Source organism: Streptopelia decaocto, assembly GCF_964273445.1.
Source record: "Streptopelia decaocto genome assembly, chromosome: 6".
Taxonomy (NCBI): Eukaryota; Metazoa; Chordata; class Aves; order Columbiformes; family Columbidae; genus Streptopelia; species Streptopelia decaocto.
The window spans coordinates 14,813,849-14,832,309 of NC_138660.1; the positions used below are offsets into that span (position 1 = coordinate 14,813,849).

General features: G+C 39.6%; 1 protein-coding gene across 2 annotated transcripts; it reads left to right on the forward strand.

Annotated features, from left to right (window-relative positions):
- Positions 1 to 1,909: 1,909 nt before the first annotated feature.
- LOC309440884 (phospholipid scramblase 1-like) lies at positions 1,910 to 16,433 on the forward strand. 2 transcript variants are annotated; one of them, XM_082055090.1, is made up of 9 exons: positions 1,910 to 2,039; positions 6,857 to 6,888; positions 7,694 to 7,795; positions 10,147 to 10,316; positions 11,291 to 11,333; positions 12,389 to 12,609; positions 13,419 to 13,580; positions 14,637 to 14,798; positions 16,005 to 16,433. In XM_082055090.1, the coding sequence occupies exons 2-9, from the start codon at positions 6,882 to 6,884 to the stop codon at positions 16,062 to 16,064; spliced, it is 927 nt and encodes a 308-aa protein (XP_081911216.1). In that variant the 5' UTR covers positions 1,910 to 2,039; positions 6,857 to 6,881; the 3' UTR covers positions 16,065 to 16,433. The 2 variants fall into 2 exon arrangements, with proteins under 2 accessions (XP_081911216.1, XP_081911217.1); XM_082055091.1 differs by lacking the exon at positions 6,857 to 6,888.
- The last annotated feature ends 2,028 nt before the right edge of the window (positions 16,434 to 18,461 follow it).

Genomic DNA, 18,461 nt, shown 5'->3' on the forward strand with positions numbered 1-18,461 from the left:
CCTTTCTGGCCTTCCACTCTATGAGAGGAATAAAAAGGCCCTAAAAGAGAAAAGATTAAAGTGTTAGTTTTGGGTCGGATGTTTTCCCCACTGAAAAAGAGCAATACTTCCTTTTTTTTTTTTTTTTTTTCCTCCAGTAGATATTAAACATGTGGATCTGTAAACAGCACAGACTTCAGTATCAGCAACATCATAACGTCATTCTTGTGAGGGCTTGACTTTGTTACAGGAAGGAGCTGGAGCCCGGCCGAGCTCTGTTCCTGGCACCCAGGCAAACACGCAGCTCCAGCTCTGGGAGGCAGAGCTGGGAAAGCAGGACTGCTGCCTGCCAGCAATGTAAGACTGCACACCGCATCGGTACTTCTCTTTTCTGCTGAATTTTATTAAAAGGTTGACTTTGCAGCAGTCCAGAAAAGTTGTTATAACTTTCCCAGATGTACACAAGTTTTCAAACAGCTAATATCTCAGCACCATGGGCCAGCTCCCTGATGATAGCAGGGAAGCTTTGCAACGCACGCAGCACACTTATCGGAGCCCCCTTGACACTGTGATCAATTGATTTTAAGAATTAGCTGGATAGTTCCTAATGCAGAAGGAGCAGACTGTCTTTTTCCCTTCTTACGAAAACATCATACATTTGTGTTTCTACACATCTATCAAACAGGATCATCTTATTCATAGATAACTAGTACTTGTCTGGAAGCACTCCTAAGCCTGAAGGAGTAGGAATGTATATAGAAAAAATAGTATACTGGCACCCTGGAAATGGAAATATCAAAAGTGCATTTTGCTATTATAGATCTATTATTTATATTCTTTGACAAAACACAACTGTTCTTTGCTTTGTTTTTTTAATTCTGCTATCTTGAAAACGAGGCTTGCATATTGCATCTCATTAGGTTTTATTTACACCTGTACAAATCGTACATGTAAAAGTATCTATAGGCTTCTGAAGAATGAATGACATGACTTTCAACAATATGAACAGAATTTTAAAAGATTCTATTTTTCTGTTGTTTAAAAGCTCAGTTCATCATATTTGTTGAATGGTCTGGGAACCAAAAACATTGAGTAAACTAGCAAGAGAATTAAGTGAGATTTAAAATTTAGGAGAATATCTTGTTATTCCCTGTAAAGTGTTATAAAAAAAAATCTAGAACATAATTTGTTTTATGGCATCTAAAGATTAAAAATTCATTAATATGTAAATTACAATCCATTACAGTAAAAATATAGACTACATGTTTGTAGACAATAGAACTTCCTGTGAATCTTAACAGTGTCATTTAAAGAAATGTACTCGCAAGCCAATCCTCTGCAATGTGTTATACCAGTTTCTCTATAACCTTGGAATGTTTTATGATGACCAAACATTGAGTAAATCTACAACGACCCAGCGCTGGGACACCAGGGGATACAAACAGGGCATCTGACCCAGACTGGCCAAAGGAATATTCGATACCATATGAAATCATACTTAGTATATAAACATGAGGAGTTGGACAGGGAAGATGATCACTGCTCAGGGATGGGCTGGGCATTGGTCAGTAGGTGGTGAGCAATTGCACAGTGTATCACTTGTTTTGTAGCTTCTTTTATTATTATTATTCTCCCTTTGCTATCCTATTAGACTGTCTTTATCTCAATCCACAAAAGCAAGCTGTTCAATGAGTCCCCAGTGTTTCACCCATGCGGTTCCTCTGCTGCCCTCAGCAGTGCCAGCACCACGGCCCGGAGAACGGCTGCCACAACATCCGAGCCGTGTTTCCCACTCCCATTCACAACCGTGGTTCCTTCCAGAAATCCAGCAGCCGCTCCCCCGCTGTCACGGAAGGCGGTGGCCGGGCTGCTCCGCCCGCCCAGCGCGGCCTCCCCGGGGCGGCCCCGGGCAGTGCCCGCCCCGCGGTGCGGGGTGTTCCGGGGGGACGGGAGGGGACGGGACCGCCGGGCGCTGCGGAGCGGAGTCGGGGTCGCAGTGGGTCCGGCGCCGCTGGAAGCGGGGTTCAGTGTGCGGGACGCCCCCTTGGCTTTGGGAACGGGTATTCTTTACAATATATGATTTCTTTACCGTATATGATTTCCTTTATCTGTTCGGGTATTTTATTTTATTTTTTTCCTCGATCACAGGGCTGTGAAAAGGACCTGATGATTAGAAGGACCACAGTTTTCCAGTTTGGGACTGTGCATTAAGTTAGAAAATCTCTCTCTTTAGCAACAGTTAGTTATTAAATGTGGGAAAGTAACTGGCTTGCAAAGACTGGTTTAAGGGAAAATCTTGCTGCTGAGGCTGTCAGTGGAGACCCCCACTCGAGAGAGGTGACAGCAGCAGGCACGGTTTGGGCAATCGTGGTCCTGTCACCCAGCCGTGAAGTGAGCAGTGGTAGAGACGTGGCCTTGTCTCAGCAAGGCTTGATAACCAGAGAGTGCATTGTAGCTCTCAGATGTTGGACTCCCAGGTTTCAGTAGAGATCTTTGTGTGAGGGGAGAGGGTGTCTTACTGAATGAGAACAAAATAATTTTATGTCAACTTACAGCACATTTCATTCCTTCTCTGAAGGCTATTTTCTTAACTTTAGCAGAAAATAGACCATTTAATTATATCATGTAGTTTATTTGTAAGTATACTGTTTCTTCACCAGTCAAGGTTAAGATCCAGTGGCTGAATATTCTCATATCATGTGATAATGCAAAGAAATGCTAAAAATTTAGCTAGGGGGAACTAATGCATGCCTCACGGCTAATTGGCTTTTTAAGTCTGTTTTTTGAAACATAAACCTTCTTGGAAAGGGTGTGACTTGGTTTTTAAATGGCACCATGTGATGTTTGTGCTTGGGGGTGTATGTTAATATGCTCTTGGCAGGGTTTTAGTGAGCTAGATAAGAAACGAAACTGATTGTGATGTTTTTCTGCTAAAAAACGGAAGTTCTGGGGTTAACTGAATTAAGGCCTCTCTAAATTAGTTGCAGCACATCTACTGACGTGCATCAGGGTAAGGGAAATCTGGTTGTATAATATAGTTCTGAAAATGAGAAAGTGACTGAAAAGAAATATGGACATTCTGCCGTTCTTCAAAAAATAATAATCTGGGGATGTAGTTTCCTAACTCTTCTCTGAACTAGAATAGTTTTCTTCTGAATTCCTTCAGAACCATTATTTCCTCGATTTCCTTTCCAAAAGCTTTTGGATGTCCTTAAGTGCCTGGGATCAGGACTCCTGAAGAGGGGAAGACACTGTGCTTGGACTCCTGGATGCCTCTGAGGGTTGCTTCAATTTCAGTAACAATTTCAGAAAGTAAGGAAGTGAGGGACCCGTTAGATATGTTGGTGCTAGGCGAGAGGGTTTAGACTATCGCAGCAATTGACTGCTGCTTGTGAGAGCACAGAGAAGATAGTCTGGGAACTCCTATGGATGAGGAGGAAGGCTGGCAATATGGGTTCTAGGTAGTACAGCATATAGGGACAGCAGATGAAGAATAAAACTTCTTGATATACGTTCCTTTCGTGAGCAGTACAGCAGACAAGGTGTGGGAGTCTGCTGTCAGCTTGCTAACCCGCAGGTGAAGGAGCCTTTAGTGTGGGGGTGTGCTGGTTCTTTTGCCTTTCATTTCCTCTGTATTGCAGTGGCTGAGGCCGGAAACCATGCTGCAGGGTTCATGTGTTTCTAGGAGAGGTGGCTGGCTCTGTGTAAGGCAGGCAGCCCTGCCTTTCCCACTGCTGGTGTCAGCCATGGAGGGGGAGCTCAGACCATCCAGAAACTGTATTTCATTAACAGTCATCCCTCATTGCACAGACGCACCTTGTTGCCCTGGTGCTTCCCTCCCCACAGCAAAATTGCTTCTGCTGTCCCTTGTGTAAAACTGAACCCAGGTATGTCCCCTCCTGCAGAGAAGAGAGGGTATTTCTTCCTTATCTGTACTCCCTTTGGGAGAGTGGACCAAGAACTGTGAGTTACTATGGGAATCTGTCAGGAAAGTGATCAGGGGTTGTTATATGCAGGGACAGGAGTTGGACTGGATGATCCTTGTGGGTCCCTTCCAACTCAGGACATTCTATGATTCTAACTCATTGGGTTTCCCTGGCACAGGCTCCATTGCAGAGCCCTAACCCAAAATAGCCCGTGAGAATCAGGTGCTGGGAGCCAGAGCCTGGTCCAACCCCTCCTCTCACCCTTCTTGTGCTTCAGCTGGGGATTTTGGGGAATATTTAATTAGCAAATACCTCAGGCAGTATAATAAAATGTGAAGGACCCTTATTATTCTAGCACAATTTAGGTTGGAGAGGATAACCCTGGGAGATCATCTGGTCCATTCCTCTGCTTAAAGCCAGGCTAAATTCAAATTTAGATCAGACTGCTTTTAAATGGGCCTTGTACAGCTTTTTATAAGATGTATGCAAAGATATACAGCTGCTGCTTCTGGAATGCCATGGCTAGCTTGTTCACTCCCATACAACTTACTCTCGATTTATGCTGTGAATTCACGTTGCAGCATGTGGTCAGTGTAGCACAAGGCATTCATGCAGCTGCTGTTTTTGTTGAACTGAAATTAATTCAGTAATGGACTTCTTGCTGAAGCACTTTCTTTCATTTTTCTTTAACTCTGTGAAATTTTAACTCCATTACAAAGAAATAGCATTCTCCCTTTTTTTGTATTAGTGGGAGCTAAATGCAAATACCTTTACTTTTCCCTGCTATGTAAGTAACGTTTCAATGATTGTTCCCTATATTTATTTTAAAACTGTTACTAGAACTAATAACACCTAGCAGCATGTAAAGCCTCATTTTATTAAAATGAAATGAAAATGTAGGCTTCAAATCATTGCTTTGTGTAACCCAAGCAGCTGGAACCAACACATTTCTAAGTGACTAGTCTGCCCATTGCTGCTGGTTTTGACTGAGGTATCACCAGGTAGGAATTTCCCCATGTGTAACAGCATGGCTGAACAATAGATTGTGCAATATAAAGGCTGATGAAAGTGAGTTTTTGTTCCTTGTTCTTTTGGTATTTCCAAATTTTCGGTTATTTCACAATCTTTATAAATTATTTACGTGAAAAGCAGCATATGACTGAGAATGTGTTAATCTTGGTGACTGAATTGGATGTAGTAGGAGTCTAGATAAAAAAAAACCCAGAAGAAAAAGAACAATATTAATAAAATAAATAATATTGACTAGCATCAGGTCTTATGAAATGGGAATTGAACTTTGTAAAATCTTTGTTGCTTTTCTAGCTATAAAACATATCAATATTTTCTAAATCCTAGTTGGCACAGAGGTGAATAGGTATGATTGTAGGGAAAAAAAAAGATTCTGGGCTACTATAAAGCCTTTCTTTTAAATAAATAATATGATTCTGTCTCTGCTCTCTCTTTAGCAAAGGGTTCAGTTGTAATTCACAGTAGTTCACTAAAGTTCAAGAAGCTGGAACATTTCACAGTATAGACTGAGAAGCTGATCTTTGGTGGTTTAAATAACTTTTTTTTAATTGATCTTTAATTTGTGCTACTTCCTACAAGCTGGTAGTTTTGTGAACATATTAATATGGTCTTATATTAACCTTGTCACTCTAGATTATCAACTGGGAGAACAAGATTTAGTTATGTACTTTGAATGTTTTCTTTCAGATTTTTAAATTAGATGTAGAATTTTAAATTATTTCCTACTATGTTTTAACCTGTGTTCATATGGGGACAAGAATCGATTTAAAACATGTAAAACAGGATGGTGGTTTTGTTAGTAAAGTAGAAGAAAAAACATATTAAAGAATACCTTAAGACTTACTTATTAAACAAAGAGGATGTTATGTGTGAGTTGGGAAGTGAGCTAGATGACATGTCATCCCAGAACATCCTTCTGTGACATCAGCTTTTACTCTGCGAGTGAAAAGCAGAAAGGAACTGGTTTCAGTTTCATTTCCAGTTTTGACCATCTTCATTGAACTGAACTAGTTGGAAGAATCGTAACAGACAAAATATATTATTACTTTAACTTGAACTGTGTTCTTTTTAAAGAATAACTAGGTTTATTGTTCATTTTAAAGCTTTTGAGCCCCCAAAAGGAGCTGCTATAGTGTTCTTTATTATACTTCCACTTGTGGATCTGGTGGCTCTTTTGGACCTCTGTCTTTAATAGAAGTTGCTGCCATTGATCTTTCTTCTCGTATTACCCCAGAGACTGAAAGGTTCGTCTCTCAGGGTTAATGCTGGCATTAGTAAATGTTCTTTCTGTTTTTAACTCCTTTTGGCAGCCCCAGAAGAGCAGAAAGAAAAGCAGCTGGCCTTTTCACTCAAGATACTCTGCTGCGGAAGCCCACTTACCTGTGCAATCCTACCCTTTATTAACATATAGAGACAAGAATTGGATATGTGCTATTTAGTAGTACCACTTCAGAAGTGGAATGGCATAAAGAACTGAGGAGTGGTTGCATGGCATCACAGCTGCTCCAGGATTTACAAAAGCAGGTTTTCTAGTCAATATCCATGCACTAAACTAGTTGATCTGAAATTACTGCAGTAGTTACTCCATGTGAATTGGGTGATGTTTCCAAATGGCTGCACAGTGTAGTCCTGCACTGCCATGGAATACCAGCATATCCTGATGCTTTCCTCTGAATTGAGGATGATTTCAAGATCCTCAAAGCATAAATGCAGGCATAGATAATTCAGATTGATGTTGTGGTAGAGATATAGCCTAGAAGGATGCTGCGATATTTAAAAGTAGTTTGGTTTGTATTTATAATTCACCTTTTCCATGCAGTCTAGGTAGGCAAGTATCTTTTATCAATAATAGAGAACTCTGAGTAACTCTTGTGTGAAATTATATATTAAAAAACCCATGAAATAAAAATGTTGTTTTGCAGAACAATTATAAGCAGATCCACGGCAATGCAAGGTGAGTAAAATATAAACAAAATGTCATCTGTTGTTAATATCAATGATAACATGGGTCCTTCAGAGGTGCTCAAGCAATATTAGCTTAGTTATTAGTTTACCTTCTAATATTATGAAAGATACATAAATGTTTTAAATTGAAATTATTTATTTTTTGAAATTGAGTCATTTAGAAAACATATAGCTTACATTTTCAGATCTTGATTTTAGAAGTTGAATAAAATAAATAAACTTGACTTCGAAGTTGTTTCTGCTTACAAACCGAACTTGGTAAATGTTTTTAAATCTATAACCCTTTGAGTCTGCCAGTGAGGCATTAGTATAGTCCTAATTTGAAGAAATTGGGAGATAATGTTTTATATAGTGGAGTCTGTTCTGTACAGGAGGACAGCCTGTCAGTTTCTTGGTAATTGTTTGAATTAAAGCCTCCTTATAAATATAAATTAACAAAGGCACTTTTGCTTCAGACAGATAGTGAACTGACCTTGCTTGAGCAGGGGTAGGAACAGGTCATCTCAAGAGGTCCCTTCTAAGCAAAATGATTCAGTGTTTTTGTGACATCTTCATGACATAATGGGCAATACCTGCCTTTTTTCTGAACTTTAAGGATCAGAACTCCCTTTAATTATAGTGATGTTTAATATTTTTAATAAATACAAGCTTGTTATACAGCTTTTGCTGTACAGAAAACAGCTACTTAATTTTCTTTTATGTCTGCTCTGAAAAATGAAGCAATTCTGGGGATCTTTCATGCTAGGGTAGGAGGAAATGAGCAATACTCAAAAGCATATTTTCCATTTTTCCAGCACATAACCCTGCCCCAGCACCTGGATTTCCAAATGTAAGCTATGCGCCAGGAAATCAAGTGCCCTATGGCTACCCGCAGCATGCACCTGGAAGTTACCAAGGTAGGTTGCCTGGCTACAGATCTACTATATCATTAGGAAATAATTATGGGAAGGATGACGGCAACCATATCTGATTTACTTTTCTGCTGTTAATTCTGTAGAGTTTCTGTTAATTTCTGTTTTGCTGAAAAGTTGTCTTCCTTCCTTGGCGCTACATGTTAGTATGTGCTGAGCAGTACCAGTTGTGGTAGAAGTTAAAAACGTTGGATGTTTCTCACTGTGGGGAGTTTGTTAGAGAGGTGTTACTGATGCAAAGCAATTAAAGTGTGGATGCTTCTTGCTGATTATCAGATTTTTTTTAATTAACATGTTCCTTCAGAATTGCACTTTTTTTTTTCTCTAGAAATCCTGAACTGGACAATTGTTTTCCTTTCGCAGTTCTGCTGGTCCATGTGTTCTGTTCCTGTTTCTTACTCTGTTGCTGTATTTTGCGTGTGGTTATATCTCACATTTTTACGCATTTAATTTTCTCCTCTATCTCATTTTCTGCTCCACATTCAAAATACAGCACTCGTAAATAGCTTCTCATGTTCTACCTATGAACTGCTTTCTGAAAACCAAATCATAATAAGCAAGAGCTAACAACCAGGCTCAAAGCATAGGTTATAGATTAAATGTGAAATTTTCGCCTAAGTTACTGTGCTGTTTTAAGTTAAAGCTTGTGCAACATGTGGCAAAGCAGTCTGAGGCCTGTATGTACTGTGAGATTCAGCGAGGAATGGGCATGTGCTACCTGTGCGATGTAGGTCAGCAAAGCATTTTTCCTTTTGAATAATTGTATATGCACACGTACATGACAGCAGTAGATAGATTGTGTGCAAAGCCTGTGCTCAGACTTAAAAGTAATTTTGTGTTCCATAAGGGTGGACCCTTCTCTGAGGTGAGTGATCCAATGAGTTTTAAGCCACAGATGTTTACGTCACCTGAGATACTGTGCTGTTTATGGCTGCAGCATGAGTTTTCACATGGTATAGTCCATGTTTTGTTACGTAGTGTGAAACATTGGTGCTGAACTGATTTGAGCTAAAAATAAGTCTATAAATCAGCATCTCTTGAACTATTTGCCTTTGTATGGCTTTACAAAAATATTCTTTATGACTTCTGTGTTGTGCTTGCTTCTGAGTAAAACGTAAAATTCCTCTGCATCACACTGAAGGCCTTGTCTACCTACCAGGAAAGTATTAAATGAGAAAAAAAAAATAGTTCTTGTTCTGTAACAACTTTGGCAGCTTCAGCTACAAGGGCATAAAGCATCTCTCTAGCAAAGACCACATCGCTGCAGGACCGTACCCAGGCGAGGCAACTGTGCACAGTCTGGGGACATGGGATGGGTTGTGAGCAGCACGACCGTCGTGCTTGTGCCATCTGGTGGGAGGTTGAGCATTTAGACCCTGAAGTGCTTCATGAGAGCTTGTGTTTCCTACTGAGTGCTAACTGGAGAAGTTACTTCTGCAAAATATGGAACTATTTCCTTCTTTGCTACACACCTCCTCCATGAAGGAGTTGTGGATTTCCTGTAATCCATTAAACAAATGGGAAAGGGCCATTTTTAGATCACAGTTAACTGGCTTGAAAACTGCAGATAAACAGCTAAAAGGACATTTCCTGTCATATAAATAGAAGGTATAATTCCGGAAAAAAAAAAAAAAGTCTTAAAATTCCTCATTTGTACTTTTCATGTGTTTAAAGGTATTATGTCTTAGAATCATTTTGGTTGGAAAAGACCTTTAAGATCATTGAATTCAACTGTTAACCTAACACTGCCAAGTCCACCTCTAAACCATGTCCCTAAGAACCTCATCTATGTGTCTTTTAAACATCTCCAGGGATGGTGACCCCAGCACTTCCCTGGGCAGCTTGTTCCAGTGCCTGACAACACCTTCAGTGAAGAAATTTTTCCCAATATCCAATCTAAACCTCCCCTGGCACAACTTGAGGCCACTTCCTCTCGCCCTATTGCTTGCTAGTTGGGAAAGGAGGCTGACACCTTCCATGCTACAACCTCCCTTCCAGGTAGTTGTAGAGAGTGATAAGGTCTAAATAAGGTCTTCTCTACTTGGAAATAACCTTCATTTATTCATTTCTAATTTTTGAATTGCTTATCTTTATTTGAATAAAATTTCTGCCGTATTCAAGAATGATGTATTTATTGTTTTTGTCTGGAGGGATTAGAACATCTCAATCCAGTGTAACTTCCCTCATAAAAGTTGTAATATTCATAACTGAAATATACTGTAGGTGTAAGGATTTTCACAGTTCAAAATAGTGAATAAATTAGTCTTTCGAAGATCTAGGGGGCAATTATTTTCCAACATCCAAGTTTCATAACTGCATCTCTCCTACCACCCTAGGTGTTGCAGGTGCAGAGAGCTATGGCTTCCAGGTACCAGCCATGGGAGCCCCACCTGGACTTGCTGTTCCACCCATCCAGAACCAACCCTTTGTGAAGGAGGGGACAATCTGGATGCCCGTCCCACCTCCTCTCCCCAACTGCCCTCCTGGACTGGAATACCTCACACAGGTACTTGCACCCTTCCTCCTTCCCCAAAGAACAGGTATTCACCTGAGAAGCAGCCTGCATCTGTGAAAAAGCTGAAAAAGGCATCCAGCTTTGTTGCAGCTGCATAGGTTGCTAGTTTTGAGCCACAGTTGAAGCCTTTTGTAGTTTGAGTGTGGAGATGCCTGTTACGGCTGCAGCACTTCGTGGAGTGCTCTCCCACTAAGTGAGATGCTAAAGGACCAGGGACACAGGGCTATCATTCATCCTTCCCATTTTGGAAGCTACTGTTTGTGACATGTAATGTCACATGGCAAGGTGTATATAAATAAGTATATGTAATGTGGGCAACTGTAGCATATCAGAGGGGCTTAATTTTCTACATGATAATTTTTTCACACCTCTTCATAATGTTAGGAGAGGTGCTAGTCAGACTTCACAATGTACAGGATGCTAATAGCAAATTAAGAATTGTTTTCATATTACAGAATATGTCCTTATACTGTAAAAGTACAGTTCTTCTCATCACTGGGAGCAAATGTCAAGGCTTAATACTGATGTATTGTTGCCAGTTTTGCGAATCACTCAAAAAAAAGCACCAGTGAAGAGCGGCTGATTTTAGCTGAGTTTCACACAGAGCTGAGCAGCAGCTGAGCTTCTGCTCTAAAATTTCTCAGGCTTTGTAGATGAGCTGCCCCAAGTTCTGAAGGGAACACAGGTAGCTGAGCCCTGTGTGCTTGTAACCAGACAGGCTTAGGTGCAACTTCGGAAATCTGCCATGGTGCTCTGAAACACTATTCTGCTGAATTGACCTGGACAAGACAGGGGGGACGTGAGCTACTTCCGCAGCTTTAGCAGTAGATGACCTGCCTCTGGGCAATGTATTGATCCATAAATCTGCATTTTGAAATGAACCAGTAATGCTTTTTAAAACTACATTTCTCTTAGTTCCAACTTCTTAACTATTTTTTTCTGTTTAATTTTTCAACCACAAACAGATTGACCAGATATTAATTCATCAGCAAATTGAACTTCTTGAGAGTAAGTGAAAAGTATTTATAACAGAGAAATGTTTAAATCTCATAATCTCAAGGACAGTAAAATTTAGACTTTCTTTGACACTACATGTTTAAGGTGGATTGCTGCTTTTATCTTTCCTGCCCTGTTCTCTGTCTCAGTTTCTGCAGAAGTTGTGCAGGAGAGGAAGGAGAAAATGGGGTGGCAGAGGATTTTAAGCAGGTTCTGTATCTTAAGAGATACATAGCAATGTGACTGAATAATCTTAGGAGCTAGTTATAGCTGAAGTCATGCATTTCCCATGTTACTCATGCACATGATTTCTACTTGCCTCTCTACTTAAAGATCCTCTTTTCTGCCCTCTCTTACTCCATCTAATTCCACAGACTGGCATGCAGCTCCGATCTTGTTTTCAGGAAATCCTGCTGTTTCAGAGAACTGAACTGCTTTCATTCTGCTCCCCTCATTCCGTTCACTTCAGGAATATCAGTCATGTTATCAGTTTCTTTCAAACAGAAAAAATAAAATGGACCATCCATCTTGGCTGACACCTAATGCTGCTGCATTTTCTTTACATAATGCTTCAAATATTACTTCCATTTGTTAGAGAAATTAATCAAAATTTCTGTCCTGGCTCTTGTTGTTTTCTATTTGTGCTGCTGTGAATCTTGACTGTGAGGCTTTATTTGTGGCCTTTTCATTCTGAACATATTTGTGCCCTCTAGAGCCCTTTTCTTGCTTTATCCCAAAATTCACAAGTTTCCTTAATTCTTATCCCTTCAGCTTTTCCCTGGGAATCTTCTATGCTGTGTTATTGCTAATTGTGGTGCTTCCTCTGGCAGTGGGTGTCAGTGTCTGGTGGGACGGGACAGAGGGACATCTCCGTGTCCTTTCCACGTTGCCATGTTTGTGGTGGCTTCTCTCTGACCTTCTCCATCAGGCTGCTCTTCTCTTTCCCCACCACTTCCCTTCACCAATAGCTGTTTCTGTCTTCCCAAATGGTAGCTTTAGGGTTAGCATAATGACTTTTCTGACCAGATGCACCTCAGAAATTTAACAGTTCTGTTGCTGTTTTTCAGTTTTGACTGGCTTTGAAACAAACAACAAATATGAAATCAAGAATACTCTGGGGCAAAGGGTGTACTTTGCAGCAGAGGACACTGACTGCTGTACCAGGAATTGCTGTGGGCCATCACGACCCTTCACCCTCCGGATCATAGACAACCTGGGCCACGAGGTGATAACACTGCAGAGACCCCTCCGATGTTCTTCGTGCTGCTTTCCCTGCTGCTTACAGGAGGTAAGTTGCTCCCTCTCATTGTCTTCCCTCAGATGGGACATGGTCCACATGTGCAGTTTTGAGATGGGGTTGCCTTGAGTCAGGAGGCAAGGTGAAACAAGTCAGGTTTGGTCTGTAAGTTGCGGGGAGAGAGTGATCTGTGGGATTTAGGCATGGGGTCTCCTTGGTCTGAGAAGAAGCCAGTGTGCTGCAACACTTAGGATTATTGCTCTGACCACTTGTGATTATGGTAAGGAAAAAATTGATTCAGCAGCATGTCAGGGAACTCATGGCCAGTGCTGAAATCTGCACTGGCAGTGGTGTCAGAGTTGGGCAACAGTTTTCATAAAATAACAGCTAGAGGTTTCACTATACTGCTTTGAAAACTGTAGTGAAATTCAACATATGAAATGATGAGATTTTTACTGTTAAAATAATTATGGGGAGATGCAAATTGTAAAGCCTCAAATTTGAGCCTAAACAGAGCTCTTTCTGAGGTGTTTATAGTAGCTGCGCCATGTGGTATCTTCACTGAACGCCTTTTAGGATGCTCACAGCCTTTCTTTCACTAAACTTTGATCTTTTTACTGTAGATATATAGATTGTGTACATATAGCCCTAGGAGCATCTTATTGTTTTCAGTGAAGGCAAAAGTTGCATATGAGGTCTGCAATTTGCCTGCAGACAACATTCACAAAAAACCCCATGCAGCTTCATGCGTTGGAAAGCCAGAACGTGTGGAAAACTTGTTGTGTTTTGTTTGTGTGCTAGTGTGGGTTTTGTCTAACAAGCATTAACATTCACATGGAGGTTTTCTTTATCCTGTGAAGCTGGAAGTTCAGGCACCTCCAGGAACACCGGTTGGTTATGTCGTCCAGAACTGGCATCCCTGCCTGCCAAAGTTTACCATTCAAAATGAGAAAAAAATGGATATACTGAAAATCATTGGCCCGTGTGTTGTCTGCAGCTGTTGTGAGGACATTAATTTTGAGGTATGCAATGCTAAAAATTGCTTGTATCTTCTTTCAGATAGTAGTTTGCTAGTAGTCTGTTGCTCAACTTACTACCTGTCAACTGAACTGTAGTGTATATTAAGTAATTAGTACATAATCTTTAAATGCTAGTATAATCAATTCATTTCTGTAGATATCTAGGTTACTCTAGATAAGCCTGTCAAACTTCCAGGAGTGACATCTTAAAGCCATTCATCAGTGTTCAGTGAGACTGATTCCCTCTGGTTGTGCACAAATCTCTTAATTGAAATCTTTAGCTGCAAAAGCTTTTAGAATTTATTATGTTAGACCCTAACAAAAAAAAATACTATTCTGAGATACATCAGGTATTTATTAAAATGACTTCCTATAAGCACTCATTTAATTAATAATCATTCAATGACCAAGTAAATAAAGATAACTTAGACCTAAAATATAGATTTGAATGACTGAAGAGTTCCAACTTTCACTTAAAAATGATAGTGATTAATGCATTATTATTTTCATACACATGAAACAGTCGAAAAACTAGTCTACCATTTAATATTTAAAATGATGTTGCAAATAGTTGCTAACCCAAATTTAGTATCATTTTATTTTGAGGACCATTTTTTCACATGACCCTGAAGACGGGATCTAACTTCAGAAAACATAATGTTGACAAAGGGCTACTCTCTGCTTTGGAACAAAAGAATGTAATTTGTGTATTTTTCACTTGAGCAGTTCCTGATACATGGCAGGAGAAACTAATTCACTGTCTTGGCTAAAATACACCACTTCCAGCAGAGTGTGTGTGTGCATGTGGTTGCTGTCTTCCAACACCATTAAAGCATTGAACTCTACAGTCAGTTTTAGAATTAAGTTCATGTCTGTGCTACTTAAGACTGACTTTGTGATAGTCAGGATTGCCTTTTGGTACAAACAGTTGGATTCAATGACTGCATTAATTCAAATAACACAATCTGAAGCTTTCAAATCGATCTATCATGAAAAGGATTTGGGAATATTATGAATGATAGGTTTGATGTTGCTTTTTAAAATTTTATGTTAAACTAGGTGAAGTCTGTGGATGAGACTGCTACTGTTGGGAGGATTTCTAAGCAGTGGACTGGCTTTGTGAGAGAAGCCTTTACAGATGCAGATAACTTTGGAATCACATTCCCAATGGACCTTGATGTAAAAATGAAAGCTGTCATGATTGGTGCTTGCTTCCTTATTGTAAGTCTGTTATTCACTAATACTTGAATATGAACTGGCTTTTTTAATCTCCATGTTCAAACTATGCTGGTAAAGGATTTGACTCTGAGCTTGTTGAAGCAGGTGACAACTTGTTGTGAACTTTCTATGCATAAAACTAACCATGGAAGGCAACAAAGAATTATTTCAGATAATAAGCTTATTCTAGACTACATGAAGCTCTTACTGTACTTAAGGACAGCTTCGTATGTAATAGGACTGAGAAACCCTGTAAAGGGAAGACTCCTTACACACACCTTAGAAGAGGCAAGCATGTTCATATGGAAGGTGAGACCAGAAAAGCGCAGATCAGCAGTAGGCAAGAGACCCATCTGAAGCCAGAGCAGCCTGCTGAGCTGGTGACCTGGACAGATGAATGCTGCAGTCAGGTCCTATTGACTCTCCTTGGAACTATGTGAAGCCCTGAGCTGAGCAGGATTAAATGCTCTTAGAGGAATCATTGCAAATGGAAGGGACTTCTGGGGATGCAAAGCACATCGAACTCCATACAGGGTTTTTCAACTGCACTCTGTGCCATGTCAAATCCTGCAGTGCAGCTCACTTTGCTCTTTGAAAACAGTGTGCGACACACTCCTGTTTCCACTTATCTGTGCAATTCAGCATCAGGGACCATTTCAAAAACTGCGCTGCTGCTGTGCTGGCAGGGCTGCAGAGGCGGAGGAAAGGGGCATGTGAAGCACCTTCAGTTTGGAATGTTCTCACCAGCCTCTGACAGCCCAGGTTTTCCTTGGCTGTGTATGTTCATGTGCAAGAAGTACAGTGAGTGTGAGCAACCCAGGACTCCAGACACAGAAAATGGGGCTCCCAGGTGTGAACTAAAGATAATGATCATTATGATGGACTCCAGTGTGAGGTCAAACTGAGGGGACTGAGTTGGGCTGAACAAAGCCAGGGCAGGAATCCTGAGTGAAGGAAGCATAGCTTCAGCTAGTGGTAATTTAAAGTTTCTGTGTACGTCTGTCACCACCTTTCTCTCTCTGTGGGTGTCCTATTCTGAGAGACCCGGGTGATGGGGGGTGGAGAGGTGCCCCCACCTTCTTCTCATCTTTTGAGGAGGTTTCCGAGAGGAAGGTACTTTGAAAACCTTGCAATGCAACCAAGAGATCTCTGAACTAAGAACTGCATTTCAGAAGTATTTGTTTTGTTTGCTTTTTGTTTCCTTCTTAGGACTTCATGTTTTTCGAGCATGCTGGTGATAAGAAACAGCGAGCAGGAGTTTGGCAATGAAATCTAGAACTTCTGTATAGAAGGAAGAAGAACATATATCTCCCAGTTTTCCAGTGAATTGCAGAGCTCCTTTAAGAATGTGAGAAATGTACATCTTGTGTGTGTAGTTATATTTCTATAAACTAAAAGCTTTATGGTCTTTTTGTTTTTTAAACTGATGAAATAATTTGTTATATTCAAATAAGAACCCATTGTACAGATCAATATTGTGATTTATACAAATACATATATCAACCATTTTTTGCAAGAAATTTACAACTCTAAAATAACTAATTACAGTTACTTTAATTCCTAAAAAAGAGGACGGTTTCTATATTCAATGTTAATATAAGCAGTGAGCCTAATAAAGAGATCTGGATCTTTTCCTGTGTATCCTTCTTCGGTAGTTTTACCTTGCTATTTGCATGCTGTTGTTTCCAACTTTTTATCAAATGTATATGTTCAAAACAAAGTAATGTAAATGAACAGAACTATCAGAAATCACTATGAAATTATATTAATCTAGTGATAAATCTACTGTCAAATATGACTTATTTGGTGTAACTTAGTTTCATCATTTAGGTTGTTTTGAAACTTAAAGGCTTCGATTTTCACCAGCAAAAGTTTAGAGGAAATATAAATGCCTGTGGTTGCTTCTGTTTAATAATCCCTTAGTTTGTGCACTAGTGTGTTTTTCCTGAGGTCAGGAAAAACTAGTTAGTTACTTTTCAGTTTCCCCAGTCCTCTTTCCTCAACATTTAGTCCATGATTTTCACAGGTTTTAAGTCAGACTATAGGTGTGAAGGGGTAGGAATAATAAACAGAACAATTCAACTGAAAAAGCAGGTGCATGGAATGGTAGGTCTATCTCTTAGCATTTATAGCTTTATTTAGATGTGCGAGCAATGGATAAAGTTTTGGTTTGTTACTCTGGCTTTACACACAAGCATATGTTTAGAGCCGTTCTTGGTATCCAGCTGTAGGGAGACATCCTTGCCAATATTTCCAGTCGTATTCTGGTTCTGCTAAAGATTCCTTTTGTTCAGTATTTTTAATGTATTGATTGCTCCTGTCTATTCAAAAAGCAGAGGAAAAGAGGAGTGTTGTTGCTGCTATGTACCTGGACTCTCTTGGTGTTACAAGAATTGTACAAAATTGTGACAACCATCTATACTGTTCTGAAAGTCTTTAAAATGGTATGTCATTTAGGGAACTAAATTATTGATATTTTGAAAATATTTTGGCCTTATTGACCAGCTATTAATGAGATACTGGAAAATCAGTCTTTCAAACAGTAGCTTATCACCTTTGTAATCTCTTTCTCCTAATCATATTTAATTGAGAATAACTTATTCCTTAAATTTTTCAAGAACTTCTGTAGACAGGTGTATTCATTTTCTCATTTCTGAGACTTATTGTGCTAAATACAGAATAAATCATTCTTGGAACTATCTTTCTTAATTTTGAAAGAACCCATAACAGCATCCATATTTAATAAATCACCAGACTCTAGAACTCTCCACTCTTAATCCATCAAACTATATGCAATACAATGGTTTGTCCCCCTATCCATAATTCCAGGCTTTGGAAAACACTGGAAGACTTTTAGCATGCTGCTTGTTATTCAATACCATTTCAGTTAGATGGAGCTGTTACATAAGACCTTTACAGAGTGAGATTTGCGATAGATTTCTTTAGTTCTGTGAATGAACTTTCCATCTGCATCATCCCTGTAAGTTTTACATCTCCAGCTGTACAGGAGATGCAGTAACTTAATGAAACCCTAGGGTCAATATGGCACAGAAAGGCATAATTTATATGATGTTTCTGAGTAAAAAAAGAGTAGTTAATTCCAGTTTCAAGAAAGCAAAATTATAAGTGTTTAAAAAGAAAGTAAAAACAAAACAAAAAATAAAACCACAAACAAACAAAACCCAACAAACAAACAAAAAACCCAAACAAAACTAATTTATTCATTCTTTAGTCTTAGGCAAGATTGAGGTTTTGCTAACTGGGGAGAATGATTTTGTTAATTGGAGAAGAGGAGGAGCTTTGTTTTGAAGTACGTTGTATTACAGTTGGTCTCCTAAAAATGTTTTAACTTGTATTAGCAAAGTTCATAAAAAGGCCTCCTTGGACATCCCTGACATCCCTCGTGTACCTCATCTTGGTTTTATTAATGAGAATAACTTTGTCCAAAAGCTGACAGCAGGAGCAGGGACTGCACAATAAACGATGAGTCAGGGAAGAAAGCAACTGGTTTTACTGAACTGAATTTAGCTCACTTACTGTAGGTGCAGTGGTAACTTGTTGGAAATGCTAGGGGTAATAGAGAAAATAAAATCTTTGTTTATGGAAATGTATTGTAAAATTGTGTGGCTTGAGTGTTTGACTACTAATGGGCATAGTATGATATGA

What these genes read in the sequence shown, in the direction of transcription:
- LOC309440884 (XM_082055090.1), top strand. An exon ending in GTGAGGACATTAATTTTGAG is followed by an intron (nt 13,581 to 14,636) that starts GTATGCAATGCT and finishes ATGTTAAACTAG; the next exon opens with GTGAAGTCTGTGGATGAGAC. An exon ending in TTGGTGCTTGCTTCCTTATT is followed by an intron (nt 14,799 to 16,004) that starts GTAAGTCTGTTA and finishes TTTCCTTCTTAG; the next exon opens with GACTTCATGTTTTTCGAGCA.